The sequence below is a fragment of the Elephantulus edwardii genome, unplaced genomic scaffold, assembly GCF_000299155.1.
Source record: "Elephantulus edwardii isolate Elephantulus edwardi_28Jun2011 unplaced genomic scaffold, EleEdw1.0 scaffold00089, whole genome shotgun sequence".
Classification (NCBI taxonomy): Eukaryota; Metazoa; Chordata; class Mammalia; order Macroscelidea; family Macroscelididae; genus Elephantulus; species Elephantulus edwardii.
The window spans coordinates 7,896,994-7,912,096 of NW_006399839.1; the positions used below are offsets into that span (position 1 = coordinate 7,896,994).

At 47.7% G+C, this 15,103-nt stretch overlaps 1 protein-coding gene across 4 annotated transcripts in view; it reads left to right on the forward strand.

Moving 5' to 3' along the window:
• SGSM1 (small G protein signaling modulator 1) overlaps nt 1–15,103 on the forward strand; it is a 94,069-nt gene that overhangs the window by 35,840 nt on the left and 43,126 nt on the right. For all 4 annotated transcript variants that reach the window (XM_006890460.1, XM_006890462.1, XM_006890461.1 and 1 more), the window contains exons 4-11: nt 4,114–4,266; nt 5,529–5,596; nt 5,862–6,007; nt 6,146–6,277; nt 9,154–9,278; nt 9,841–9,908; nt 10,304–10,467; nt 10,631–10,763. In XM_006890460.1, coding sequence (XP_006890522.1) covers nt 4,114–4,266; nt 5,529–5,596; nt 5,862–6,007; nt 6,146–6,277; nt 9,154–9,278; nt 9,841–9,908; nt 10,304–10,467; nt 10,631–10,763 — 989 coding nt within the window. The remainder of the gene's footprint in view (nt 1–4,113; nt 4,267–5,528; nt 5,597–5,861; nt 6,008–6,145; nt 6,278–9,153; nt 9,279–9,840; nt 9,909–10,303; nt 10,468–10,630; nt 10,764–15,103) is intronic.

Below are 15,103 nucleotides of genomic sequence, written 5' to 3' on the forward strand. Positions count from 1 at the left end.
TAAAAGGAGAGGGAGAAAACTATGAGGTATCATCTCACCCCAGTCAGAATAGCAAAATTTAATGGAACAGCAAGCAACAAATGCTGGCGAGGTTGTGGAGAAACTGGAACCCTTATTCACTGCTAGTGGAAATGTAAAATGGTACAACCACTGTGGAAGGTGGTATAGTGCTTTCTCAAAAAGTTTCAAATAGAAATACCATTTGACCGAGCAATTCCACTACTGGGAATATACCCCAAAGAGATCATAACTGCCACCCAAGCAAATATATGCACACCCATGTTTATTGTGGTTTTGTTCACAATATCAAGGTGTTGGAAACAACCTAAGTGCCCGTCAACAAACGAATGGATAGAGAAGCTGTGCTATAGTCACACAATGGAATACTCCGCTGCATTGAAAAACAAGGAACTCAATCAGTGTTATTCAAAATGGGTGACCCTGGAGGACATTATACTGAGTGAAATGTCTCAGTCACAAAAAGACAAATACTATGTTGTACCACTGTTGTAGAATGGGACTGACATCAGGGTTGGGGTAAGACTGAGAAAAACTGGATAGATTACATACACTCCATTGAAACAGATGACGGAGAGAACAATTTAAAATCAATATATGATAGGGTATTATAGTTATCACAAGAGTCCAGAATGAAGGTTGCATAGTGGAGTGTACTCGGGGCAGGGAGATTGTATACCAATGAAGGAATTTTTCTTTTACTTTTCAAAGAGAGGAGAGAACTGGAGGGAGGGTTTGGAGGGGAGAAAAGTGCAACAATGAATGAATGGAAATCCAAAATCTCTTTAAATGTTCACTAAAATTAATAAAATAAAATTTTTAAAAAAAGGAGAGGGAGAAGGGTGGAAGGCTGAAAGAAGAGATGGGGTCAGGAATCACTAGAGCACACACATTAGTGGACTGATGTATTAGTGGACTGATGTGGGCTGAAGGCATAAGCAGTGTGCGATGGGGACTTGCCAAGAGGGGGTGATGAAAACCAATAAGAACTATTCCATTCCTTAGTTCTTGCCTTAGGGCCGTATTCTCGGGAGAGCAGACACAGGAGAAGTGAACCTGCCAGCTCCCGAGGCTGAGAGAATACGGAGGAGCGGCGCCTCCTGCTGGTCAGGCGGGGCTTCTTGGAGGAGGAGTTGCCTATTTGGAGACCACGAGCTGTTCAGTTCGAATCCAGCAGCCACTCTCCACGAGAAGGATGAGCAGTAAATCTCCCATACGATTTACTGCCTCTGAAAGCCCGCTATGGGTCAATTCTGACTTGATGGTACACAATGATATAAAGATAAGGGACTAGCCCAGGAATAGGATGAGGAGAGGAGAACGCAGAAGGAAGCACCTCGGGTGTCTGCAGATTGCTGTCCCTGGCAGATAACCACGCTCACCCCCAGTCTACTCCTCTCTGTCCACCCTCACCCCTTAAGAAGAGAGAGGAGCAAGAGTAAGGCCAGGAGCACCCTGTCTGTCATGTTAGAGAACTTGAACTTTATCCTAAAGGCAGTTGGGAGCCACTGATGGATCTGTAATCTGGGACTTCTCTTGAGCAGCGTCTCTTTGCAGTAGAAAGACGAAGAAGAAGGTGGGAAGGAGAAAAGAGTAGAGGGAGGTAGAGAGAGAGAGAGACTGAAATTCTGGCTTGCCAGAATTAACAGTGTATTCAAGATTCTGTTTAACAACATCTCTCAGCACACCAGATGTTGGATACCTTATGATCGTTTTTTAAAATTGTGATTTGAGTGGAAGCTTATCAATGAAATTTATTTTCTGCCCAACATTTATACACATTTTATTTTAAAACAGGAATTATAATACCTACTATCTCCATATCTTTTCCACCTGTATGCAGAACAGATTATCTGGGAGGCTGGGGCTCTATGAGGAGAAGTGTGGCATCAGGATTGGAGGTAGGTTCATAAAAATCTGCGTTATGCAAATGACACAACCCTGCTTGCTGAAACTGAGGAGGACCTGAAGCGCTTGCTGCAGAGGGTCAAGGACTGCAGCCTCCAATATGGATTGAGGCTCAATGTCAAGAAGACAAAGATTCTCACCTTTGGGCCAATTGGCAGCATCATGATGGATGATGAAGAGATTGAGATTGTTCACAGCTTCAGTTTGCTTGGCTCTACATTCTCTTGGTACTGTCAACCAGGAAATTAAACAAATTGCGTTGGGAAAGTCTACTGTCAGAGACCTCTCCAAGGTACTGAGGAACAAGGATGTCACTCTGGAGACTAAGGTGTGCCTGATACAGGCCATGGTCTTTGCAATTACTTGCTGTGCATCAGAGAGCTGGACAATGACTAGGAATGATAGGAGAGGTGATGCCTTAGTGCTGTAGTGTTGGAGAAGAGTATTGAATAGACCATGGACTGCAAGGAGAACAAACAAGTTTGTCCTGGAGAGGGTGAAGCCAGGCTGCTCTTTGGAGGCAAGGATTCTGAAACTCCATCTGACATACTTTGGACATACTGCAAAGCAGGATCAGTCCTTGGAGAAGGACGTCATGCGTGGGGAGGGTGAAGGGACAGTACAAGAGAGGCAGACCCTGAATGAGATGGATTGATTCCATCACTGGGATAATGGGGATAGATGTGTCAGAGTCACAAAAATTGCAAGGGATAGAGCAGGGTTTAAGGCTATTGTACCTAGGTCCGCTATGTGTCATAAACAACTCGACGGCATGTAACAACCACCACCATGTAATGACATCCCCCCCTTCTTCCTTATGATTCTCAATTCCCTTAATCCTCCAGTCCTACCTGTTCCTGCCTTTAGGGCTTTACATTTGGACAAATGCTGCTCTTTTGACCTTATGTGGTTGGTTATTCTAAGGAATGAATACCTCTCTGGTGTTACTGATCACCTTATCGTTACGTGTTGAAGAAACATACTGAATATCCCATAACTACCAAAAGAACATACCAGTATATCTTGGAATGTGCAGCCGAGGTGCTCCTTAGAGTGGCAGAAGGATGAACCCCCATCTCATATACTTTGGACATGTTGCCAGGAGAAGTCAGCTGGAGAAGGCCATCATACTTGGAAGAGTAGAGGAAAAGCAAGAGAGGAAGGCCCTCAGCGAGATGGATTGAATAGTGACTATAGCAATAGGCTTGAGTATAGCAGGCATGGTGGGGACGGTGCAGGACAGAGCAAGGGTCAGGCCTGCTCTTTATAGATAATCATTATGACTTGTGGTCAATTCAGTGGGGACAACAACAGAAGAGGTCTCTCTATTGTTTGGCTGAAAATTGAGCCACAAGGGGTGAGTTTTGTTCCAGGTTCAAAGGGTCGCGAAGGGTTGAATCTGGTCTCGAAGGTTCCGCCAGTCTCTGTCAGACCAGTAAGTCTGGCCTTTTAAAATGTTTTTTTTTCTTTTTAGTTTTCTTTATTTCACCCTCCTCTGCCCAACACCTTTATTGTGATCCTTTTGGAGCAGTCACTGATGGCATTATCCTTGTGGTCTCAGAGTGCTGGGAGTTGAGGTCCGTGAGGCCCATTAGTCCTCTGAATGAATTGTTCCCATGCATCTTTGCTCTTTGTCTTCCTTCTTTGTCTCAAACTGGGAGAGACCCGTGATTGCACCTTTGGTGGCTGCTCTCAAACTTTAAGACCCCAGTGACTGCTCACTGAGGTTGCATGTAGAACATTACCTTTGTGGGCTGTGTTGTGTCAGTTGACCTTAATGTCCCCTAGGACTATGGTCCCAAGGCCGCAGAACCAGCAGCTCATTCATATTGGGGCCTGATGTTTTCCCAACTCTACTCATTTGCTAGATTCCTGGGTGGAGTAAATAGTCTCTGTTCAGCTAGTAACTGAATGGTTGGCGGTTTGAACCCACCTAGCAGCAGCACAGACGAGAAGTCCTGGCTGTCTCATCTCATACAGACAAGGAACTACCATGGCTCTGGGTCCTACAGCCTTAACACATGGGTCGCCATGAGCTGGATTTGACTCACAGCACAGCAATCCAGTCGCTGGAGCGACCCGGGCCTCTGTTGCTCTCTGGTCGCACATTTTCCCATTTGTGTGTGAGTCCTGTAGATTTTTCTGTTTTCTGAATCATCTCTTGTCACCCTGTTACTGGTCTTAAAGGAGGAACCAGATCCAGGGCCTCCAGGAGAATGTGCGCAAGCTGCCAAAGCTGCCCAACCTGTCCCCGCTTGCCATCAAACACCTGTGGATCCGCACGGCCTTGTTTGAGAAGGTCCTGGACAAAATTGTGCATTACCTTGTGGAAAACAGCAGGTGAGAACCAGCCTGGGTGTGCCCTGCCTCAGCCTGCTGGCCTGAGTGGGAATTGCACCCTCTTGTTGAGTGCTACTTTCTTTTTTCTTTTTCTTCCCCCACATGGGAGGGAAAATGATTTGAAAATTATTTTTAACAACATAGTTTGGACTCCTGTACCAGTCAAATCTGATTTGACAGTGGACAAAGAAAAAATTTTAAACATTAAAAACAAAAACGTAGTTTGAAAAGAGGGGATAAATAATAAACATTGCATTTAAATAGATGAGGAAGAGAACTGCCTCAAAGAAATATATGATTATGTATTATTTGCATGACACATTTCGGAATAAGAGGTGCATAGCAAAGTGGTCTGGGGGAAGGGGGAGGGAGGAAATTGTGTAACAAGGAAAGAATCTTTTTAAAGAAAAAGTGAATTGTGGGTGGGGAAGAAAATGTGCAACGATGAATAAATGGAAATCCAAGTTTTCTGTAAACTTTTGTTAAAATATCAGTAAAAAAAACACACCCAAAAACATAGTTTGAAAGCTTGACAGGATTCAGAAATATTTGTATCAGCACAAGCTATATAGATTTATGGGTAAGCTTTGAGATCTGGAGGTCAGTGATGGCTAGTCATAGAATTCATGCCTTTCATGCAAGAGAACCAGGTTCAGGTCCCAGGCCATGTGCGTCGTGCAAACCACTACCCATCTGTAGATAGTCTACATACATGTTGCTGTGACGCTGAACGGAGCTCAGTGGAGTTTCCCGGCTAAGGTGCGAAGAAAGCCTGGTGATAAGCTTTCAAAGATCACCCAGCAGGAGACCCTGTGGGTCACAGCAGTTTGAGTTGATGGCAGCTAACAGTCAGGAGGTCTGGAGGCCTAGTGGTTACGAGGTGCGCTGCCAGCCCGAAGGCACACGATCTGAACCTGCCAGCTATTCTATGAGAGAAAGATGGGATGTAACCTCGTGATTAACTGTCCCTAAAAACCCGCTGGAGGGTCAGCTGGGAGTCAGTTCTGACTCAAGCTTATGTAGCAATATTGAGCTGAGTGCCAAGTGCCTTCCCCCCGTTCTCTCCCCCTCAAGAATCCTCTCAACGGCCTGATGTAGAGTGTTATTATCCTCGTATTATAGAAGGACAGCTGGGGCTCGGAGAGGTAATTCAGGGACAAAGAGAGGGATTGGACCCAGTTGTGTCTGCTCTTAGCCACAAGGTAGTGACTGACCCTCTGCTGGGCTCTGTCCGAATCTGCGTTCCTTTCCCGTTTTGCTAGTAAATACTACGAGAAGGAAGCACTCCTGATGGACCCCGTGGACGGCCCCATCCTCGCGTCTTTGTTGGGTGAGCATTTGTGGGGGCTCAGAGATACCCCAGGAGTCTCCGATGCCTCCCTAAGGGTCTCTGGCCTCACCCCTCATCCAGCCAGTGTGACCAGCTCCCCATCTCTTTCTCTTGGGACTTTGTTCCTATACTCCTTACTAAGATCACGGGGCATCCCACCTGGCTGGCAGGTGAGAGCAGGTCAACCAGGCGGCCCAGCTGGTGGGTGGATGGGAGTGTGGGCTTCCCAGGCCCACTGGTTTCCCAGCTCCGCTGTGCTCTGCAGTGGGGCCCTGCGCCCTGGAATACACCAAGATGAAGACCGCGGATCACTTCTGGACTGATCCCTCGGCCGATGAGCTCGTCCAGAGGCACCGCATCCACAGCTCGCATCTGCGCCAGGACTCGCCCACCAAGCGTCCGGCCCTCTGTGTGAGTGCAGGTGGGACGATGGCAGGCTGGGAGGGGGTGGGACACAGGCCATGCACGTGGAAGAGGCTTGGGGGATGAGGTGGGGCCAACGAGGGCCACTCCAGGCCTTGTGTGGGAAATCCCTTCCCACATTTCCAGATCCAGAAGAGGCATTCAAGTGGCAGCATGGACGACCGGCCCTCCCTCTCCGCCCGTGACTATGTGGAGTCCCTGCACCAGAACTCCCGTGCCACCCTGCTCTACGGCAAGAACAACGTTCTGGTTCAGCCGGTGAGAGTCCAGCTTGGGTGCGGGCAAGGTTCTTCCCCTGGAATCTGGCCCCACATTGTAGGGAAGAAGGTGACAGTTAGTAACTCTCTCAATATTTCCATTCTGGTTGTCCTGTTTCTGTTAATCTAGTTTCCCTGTCCCCTTCCATTCTCTCTTTCTGGTTCTGTTAATGTAATTGTTGAATGCTTAGCTTCCTCGTATCACAGTACTAGCAGGTGATGTTCTTTCCTTTTTTGAGCCAATTGGTTGTTTAGCTAAAAGGTGACCTTAGGGACCTGCTTCAACTCAAGGATTAAAGGGAATCTCAGGACAGTTGTCTTGGGGAGCCCTCTAGTCCAGCTGAAAAAGTAAGTCTAGATTTGCTTTAGAAATTTGCTCTTCTGTTCTACAGGTTTGCCCCATTCTCTCAGGATCTATCTCCTGTGGCCCTGATCCAAATCATTGGCCTTCATTGGGCACTATCTATGTCTTGGGGTCTCTGTGTAGATGAGGTCATGATGTGTGAACTCTTTGTCCCATAGACTGGTCTCCCTGCTTTCCACCTTTCTCTGTTCTGGATGAGTAGAATTCAATAGCTGTATCTTAGATGACCACTCACAAAATTTTAAGACTCCAGATACTGTTTACCAACCTAGCATGTAAACTTTATAAACTGTATTATGCCAATTGATTGGGTTGTCCCATGAGACTATGATTCTAAGCCTTCAAACCCAAAAAACACAAATCCCATGAGGTGATAAGTGATACCTCAGGAGTAGCCACACTGTTCCTGCATGCCCTGTGTTATATATTGTGTGTGAATATGTGTAATATAGTCACATAACTACATACTCATGTATGTTGTTGTTTTTGTTATATGCCGTCGAGTCACCTGCGACCCATAGTGGCCCTATGTACAGCAGCTCTGAATCCCGCCCTGTCCTGAGCCAGTTTCACTTATTCTGACACATCAACCCCCATTGCCCTAGTCACTGTGTCAGTCCACCTCCTTCGGGGTCTTCCTCTCCTGCACTGTCCCTTCACCCTTCTGAGTATGATGTTCTTCTCCAAAGACCAATCTCTCCTGGCCATGTGCCCAAAGTATGTGAGACAGAGCTTCAAAATCCTAGCCTCCAAGGAGAAACTTGGTTCCATTCTAAGACGGACCTATTTGTTTTCTTGGTGGTCCCTGGTATTTTCAAGACTCTTCTTCAGCACCACAATTCTTAGGCATTCTTCTTCTGTCATCCTTAGTCATTATCCAGCTCTCTGATGCATAGTTATGAATATATATATCCCTATATACACTCAGCTCATTGCCATCTGGTCACTTCTGACTCCTAGCTGACCTTCAGTTGAGTTTTTGGACTGTGAATCTCACAGAAGGAGATTGTCCATCTTTCTACCTCAGAGGAGCTCTGTAGACTGTGCCTCCTATATTCTTATTATTGTTGTTGTTGTTGTTGTTGAGTGCCATCGAGACAGAACCAGCTTAAATAATGGACCCTCCAGTGGGTTTTCAGAGGTGGTATTTCACACAGAAGATGGCCCATCTTTCTCTCAAGGAGCACCTGGTGGATTGGAACCATGCACCTTTGAGTTGGCAGCACAGCTTCTTACCACTAAGCACCAGAGGTCCAACACACATATAATTACAGGTATATGCCTATTACATACATGCCTACATACATACGTACATACCAGTGACAGACTATTGAGTGATTTCTACCTCCCAGCCTTGCACACACAGTTTTCCACTCAAGGCAAAATGAGTTCATCCTTTTTAAAAAAATTATTTTGAGTAGCACTTGAAGTCTGTATACAAAGTAAAAACCAGGCGAGTCTGGCAGCCTAGTGGCAAGAAGGTGTACTGCAATCCCAGAGGTGCACGGTTCAAATCCACCAGATGCTCTGCTAGAGAAGGAGGAACAATCTCCTCCTGTACCAGTCAAATTTGATTTGACGGTATACGCACACACAAAATAATAAAATATATGGTTTAAAAAAAGAATTAAAAAAACCCAAAGTAAAAACCATATGCAAAGCTTAATTGAAAAGGGTTGCCATATGCACAGCTGTGACCAACTCTGCAGAGGATCAAGCCATGACCTTGATGTCACAGTGTGAAATGTCACAGCTTTTAAGCCACATCCTCCTTGCAGGTACTTTAAAACCTGAAAAAAATGCATTGCATAAATCAACGAAAGACTGGTACATTATACACCATCAGGGGATTATACACATGTGTGGTTGAGTTTAGACAGTGTGTGAAGACTGCACCATACTCCGTACACAGTAGGTACTCCTGACTGTATCGGGGTGAAGTTGGTGGAGCGACACCCCAGGCTTGCTCCCTCCTCAAAGAATGATGCTTGGGAATTTGGTGACTCCCCTCCCCATGGTTACCCTCTTGAGGTAAAACAAAGTGGTTGACAAGTCTTGCGCCCCAATTCCAAGAGGATGAAATATTTGTCTGCTGAGTGAGGAGGATGGTGTGGTGTTTGGAGCAGGGGCTTCTGGGAACTGTCTGATGCCTGGACAGAGCGGAACCTGCCTTCTTTTTCTTTGAAGGCTGGCCAACGTGCTGTCACATACACCTTTTGCTTTGGGGGCATAGTGAGGGAGACAGAGTCTCTATCTTGCAGGACTCCTTATTTTGAGATGGGGGTATGGCTGTGAAAGTGTTGAATGAGGGGCACTTTTACAGCTGCCCTTTGGGGCCACCCTGGACTTGTGTCTGTAAAGGGTTTTGCACGGTGTAGCCGCCTAGAAGGAGATGAAGGGTGCTTCCCAGCTCACAATGGCCCCAAGGAATTCTGGGTATGTGTCCCTGAGCAAAATGGTCTGGGACCCCTGTCCACCGGGTCAGGCCCGAGCCACCCCCCTTCTCTCTGCAGAGGGACGACATGGAAGCTGTGCCAGGGTACCTGTCCCTACACCAGACAGCTGACATCATGACCTTAAAGTGGACGCCCAACCAGCTGATGAACGGGTCTGTGGGGGACCTGGACTATGAGAAGAGGTAAGAGACTCTGGATCTCCTGACCTTGGCACAAGGGGGTGTCTCTCCTGGGGAGAGAGACCTCATGCCCTGCCCCTGCCTACGCCTCTACCTGGTTGTGGTGGCTTCTTTGAAGGCTGAGAACCTGCTGGAAGAATCTTAGGGTAGGGGAGTCAGGCAGTGTCCAGTGTAAACAGCACCCAGAGACAGAAATTTTATACAAGCCAGCAACTGGCAAAGTTCTCTCAACCTCCTCCCTTGCTTCTCCGTCCCCGCTTTGAAATATGCTGATTGGGCAGACCTGGGTCAAATGGTCACACACGATGCTCTGGGCCACAGTGTAGAGGATGGTCTCTCAGTCACGTGCCTGGAAAAGGGAACCTCCTTTTCTAGGGGAGAGTTGGGTGTGGGCACCAGAGGAAGAGGACATAGCTACCAGGCAGGTGGGTCCTGGTGAGCTACCTTGAGGAGGAGGAAAGAACAGCCCATGAGTGGTGTTCTGCCGGCCTCCGGGACCCTCTCCTGTCTGGGGTGGGCAGGTGTAGGCCACTTCCTGTAGACTTACCTCTCCTCCTTTCTCCAGCGTCTACTGGGATTACGCCATGACCATCCGCTTGGAGGAGATTGTCTACCTGCACTGCCACCAGCAAGGTGGGGACCATGGGCAAGTGGGGGGGCTTGGGGCTTCCTCCTGGATCCCTGCATGTCCCCTGCCCGCTCTTTAGTATTACGAACCAATGTGGTGGACATCCTGTTTGACTCGTGTGACCTCAGCTTACTGACTTCACCTTTTTTGGCCTCAGTTTATCCATCTATAATATGGGGATTGTAACAGCATCTCCTTATGGGTATTGGATGTGGATTCCCTGTGAGTCGAAGCTGACTCCATACACCTCACAACAACAGTTCTCCAGCCAGAAGTGAGGGGTGGGTGGGCTTAGAAAGGTTCAAACGAGGTAGAGACAGCCCCTGGCCTCCCAGCTTGGCATCTCTTGGGGGGGTGCATTTCCTTTGCACTGATCTTCTCTGGTCTGCACTGGCGGCAGTGGACAGCGGCGGGACAGTGGTGTTGGTCAGCCAGGACGGGATCCAGCGGCCGCCCTTCCGCTTCCCCCGAGGGGGGCACCTGCTGCAGTTCCTCTCGTGCCTGGAGAATGGGCTGCTCCCCCACGGGCAGCTGGACCCACCCCTCTGGTCCCAGCGGGGGAAGGTGAGTGGACGCAGGACGCTAGGCTGGGGTCTTCTGTGCTTGCCTGTGGACTGCTCTGATTTCGTGGGGACCACGCGCACCCACTCTGACGCTTGGGCTGTGCCGGTTGTGGGGTGAAGCAGGCTTGTGCCAGGAACTGTGCAGTGGGGGCCTGTCCTTTCAGGGCAAAGTGTTCCCCAAACTTCGCAAGCGCAGCCCTCAAGGGTCCTCCGAGTCCACGTCTTCAGACAAGGAGGATGACGAGGCCACGGATTACGTGTTCAGGATCATCTATCCTGGCATGCAGTCGGAATTTGGTAAGCTGCCTCCCTGCCTCTCTCCCTCTCCAGGCCCTCCAGCCCCCACAGCTTCCTCCTGTCCCAGCCCTGGAGATCCACCTGTCAGTGACTGTGAGATAAAATGTCGGGGCTCAGAGCCAAGAAGCCTGGACTCTGACATCGGGGTGGAGGGTGGGTGCTGACCTCAGGAAGCTTATCCTTGGTGGACTTGGTTTCTCCCCAAGGGACCAAAATAACTACCTACCATCTACTTTGGTAGGGAGCTCTGCCAGCTCAGTGGTAAGGAGTTGCACTGCCGACCCAAAGGCATGCAGTTCAAATCCACGTGCTGTTCCGTGAGAAAAGAATGAGCAGGCTCTCCCTATGCAGTTTCCTGCCTTTGAAAGCTTGCTGGACAGTCAGCTGTTAGTTCCAACTCAACAGTACAGCAACGACAATGCCTGTAGAGAATTCTGATGGCTTAGTGGTGAGGAGTTATGTTCCCTACCCAGAGGCACACGGTTCGAGTCCCCCAGCTGATTTGTGGGAGAACGTCGGGCAGTCTCCTCCTGTGTGCAGGTGGCATAGTCTTCAGTGAGCAGCTGTGCCCAACACAAGGGTGGTGTCTCTCTGGCAGTTCGAATCTGCCAGCAGCCCCCAAAATGGGCCTTCTCCTTTGTGATTTATACCCTCTGAAAGCCCACGAGAGTCAGCTGGGAGTCAGCTCTGACTCGAGGGCAGAGAGTGAGACTTAGCAAATCAGGTGGTGTGGTGGTGCAGTGGCTTAAGTGTTGGACTGCTCCCCCAAAGGCTCAGCGGTTAAGACCATCACCCATCTCGGGGAAGAAGGCCTGTCTTCTTTCTCCTGTTAACTCCCCAGCCTCGGAACGGCCAGCAGAGGGCTGTCCTGAGTCGGAATTGATACACGTGGGGTTTCGGTTCAGGACTTCGCTGCTGGGCAGAGGCCGTGGGCAGGAGTGGTGATGACGGCGTGGACTCTGAACCCTGGCCTGGGCATCTTGAGCGAGTCACGGCCTGGATTTTAGCACCTCTTAAACAGGGACGCCACAACACCCGTTCCAGAGGGTGATTGAGAGAATCGGGAGACACAGGGCACAGAGAGCATGTGGCCCATAGACAACACTCAGAGCGTAGCTGATAGTTCAGACGGTGGAGACTCAGCTGCTGAGGCACCACAGAGGAAAGGCCTGGCTACTTCCTGGCCTGTTTTAGAAAAATCACCTGTGAAAACCCTATAGAGTTCTAGCCTGGCACACTGTGGGGTCACCATGGGTAAGAGTGTGCTTCACACCTAGTGTTTTGTTTTGTTTTTTCGAAACATGTTTTTATGTGCCGTGGAGTCACCTGCCACTCATAACAACCCTATGTACAACAGCCCTAAACCCTGCTCTGTCCTGTGCCAATCGCACTGTCTCTGACACTCCCATCCCGATTACCCCAGTCACTGAATCAATCCACCTCATAGAGGGCCTTCCCCTCCTGTGCTGTCCCTCCACCCTCCCAAGCATAATGTCCCTCTCCAAGGACCGGTCCCTCCTTACATCATGTCTAAAGTATGTCAGATGGAGCCTCAGAACCCTTGCCTCCAAGGAGCAGCCTGGTTTAACCCTCTCCAGGATAAATCTGTTTGTTTTCTTGGCAGTTCATGGTACATTCAATACTCTTCTCCAGCACCACAGCTCAAAGGCATCTTTTCCCCTTCTATCCTCCTTGGTCGTTGTCCAACTCTCTGATACATAACAAGTGATTGCAAAGACCATGGCCTGTATCAGACGCACCTTAGCCTCCAGAGTGACACCATTGCTCTTCAGTACTTTGGAGAGGTCCCTAACAGCAGACTTTCCCATCGCAATACGTTTTTTTATTTCCTGGCTACTGGTGCCAAGAGTGTTGACCGTGGAGCCAAACCGACTAAAGTTTGAAACATAGCAATTTTATTAAATAAGATATTTCTGGCAATGCAGAGAGTTAAGTGTGCAGCTGCTAAATGAAATGTTGGTGGTTTGAGTCCAGCTCAAGTTTTTGTGGGAGGAAAAGAACTCTTTCTATAAAGATTAGACAACTAGTGTTTAATTGCTATTAAGGTCGTTGCCATCACTGATCCACCTTGGGGATTAAATGAGATAATATCTGAAAGTATTTGGAAGGGAGGCCTGTGTGAAACATTTGTCTAGTCATTCAGTATTCTTTCTATTAGAGGTTCTTTTAGGTGGTTTTATTCAGCCCTCAGCCGCCCCGCTGTTCCCAAGTGACAGACGAGGACTCTGAGCCTCCTTTTGCTTAAAGTGACCACGTGGTGCACAGAGAGAGGCTCTTTGCAAAGCTGATGTCCTCCCCTGTAGCGGACCTCTTATTGCTGTGCCGGGTCACTAGGATCTGAACTGACCCGACGGCAATGAGTCTGAGAAAGCGTCCCTGGGTCATACAAGTGGTGAAGCCTTAGACTGTGAAGGCATTCAACCACCCAGAGGTGCCACAGAGGAGAGCCCTGGTGATCTGCTCCCAAAAGGTCACAGGCTTGAGAACCCTCTGCATGTAGCTGTGCTCTTCACATGGGGTCCCCAGGAATCACGGGCACCCCGATGGCAGCTGGTTTGACTTTTTTTTTAGGAGAAAGATGGGCAATCTTTATTCATTTTCTTGCTTTTTAGTTTTCCAATTAAGCAAAATGGCTGAGCACATAATTAATATAAAAAAAATCAGTTTCACTTCTCTATAGAAACAATGATAACTTTGAAAAGGAAATAAGAAAAATAATATAATTTACAATAATCACTAAAATATGAAATATTTGGGAATAAATCTAGCCAGAGATCCAAGGAAACTATATGAAGATAACAATAAAATTCTACTATTAGAAACCTGAAGAAATCAACATAAATAAATGGAAAAATATACCTTGCTGTCTGATCGGAAGACAAAAATGGCAATATTACGAAAAGCAATCTAAAATTACAATGCACTCTTTATTTAGACACTGTCATTTCAAAAATTTGTGATGTTGTTTGTTGTTGTTATGTGCCGTCGAGTCACTTGTGACTCATAGCGACCCTATGTACAACAGCCCTAAACTCCGCTCTGTCCTGTGCTAATCGCACTGCCTCTGACACTCCCATCCCAATTATCCCACTCACTGAATCAATTCATCTCATAGAGGGCCTTCTTCTCCTGCGCTGTCCCTCCACCCTTCCAAGCATGATGTCCCTCTCCAAGGTCTCTCCTCACAACATGTCCAAAGTATGTTAGACGGAGCCTCAGAATCCTTGCCTCCAAGGAGCCACCCGGTTTAACCCTTTCCAGGACAAATCTGTTTGTTTTCCTAGCAGTCCATGGTATTCTCAATACTCTTCTCCAGCACCACAGCTCAAAGGCATCAATTCTCCTTCTATCCTCCTTGGTCATTGTCCAACTCTCTGATACATAACAAGTGATTACGAAGACCATAGCCTATATCAGACGCACCTTAGTCTCCAGAGAGACACCATTGCTCTTCAGTACTTTGGAGAGGTCCCTAACAGCAGACTTTCCCATGGCAATGCGCCTTTTAATTTCCTGGCTGCTGGTGCCAAGACTGTTGACTATGGAGCCAAGCAAACTAAAGCTGTGAACAATCTCAATCTCTTCACCATCCATCCTGATGCTGTCAGTTGGTCCAGTGGTGAGAATCTTTGTCTTCTTGACATTGAGTCTCAATCCATATTGTAGGCTGCAGTCCTTGACACTCTGCAGCAGGCGCTTCAGGTTCTCCTCAGTTTCAGCAAGCAAGGTTGTGTCAAAAAGGCTGTGTACAAAAACAAAATTTGTGATAAGTAATCATAAAATTCATACAGAAAAGAGACCTCAGATAAGCAACAAGATATTAAAGAAGAAAAAAAAGCAAAATAAGAGGCTTCACACTTTCTAAACTCAAAAGCTGATACATTAAAAAAAAAAAAGCTGATACATATCTACTCTAATCAGAGCAATGTGGTGATGGTATCACAAGTACACACGCTAATTAAATAGAATTGAGAACTCAGAAATAAATCCATTCACCTATGGACAATTGACCTTTAGCAAAGAGGTAAAATCCATTAAATATAGGGGAAATACCCTCTTTAACAAAAGGTGCTACCAGACTGTCAAAAATTTGCTCTACTGGTTTGACTTTTGATTTACGGGAAGAATAGTCTCACAGAGCAGTGGCTTTTGGTGGTGGAAAGAGGAGTGACTTCAGTGAGTCAGACCGGATACTCAGGGCTTTGGGTGACTTAAGTTGTCCTAGCTGTTAGGGACCTCTCCAAAGTACTGAAGAGCAATGGTGTCTCTCTGGAAACTAAGGTGCGTCTGATACAGGCTTTGGTCTTCCCAATCACTTG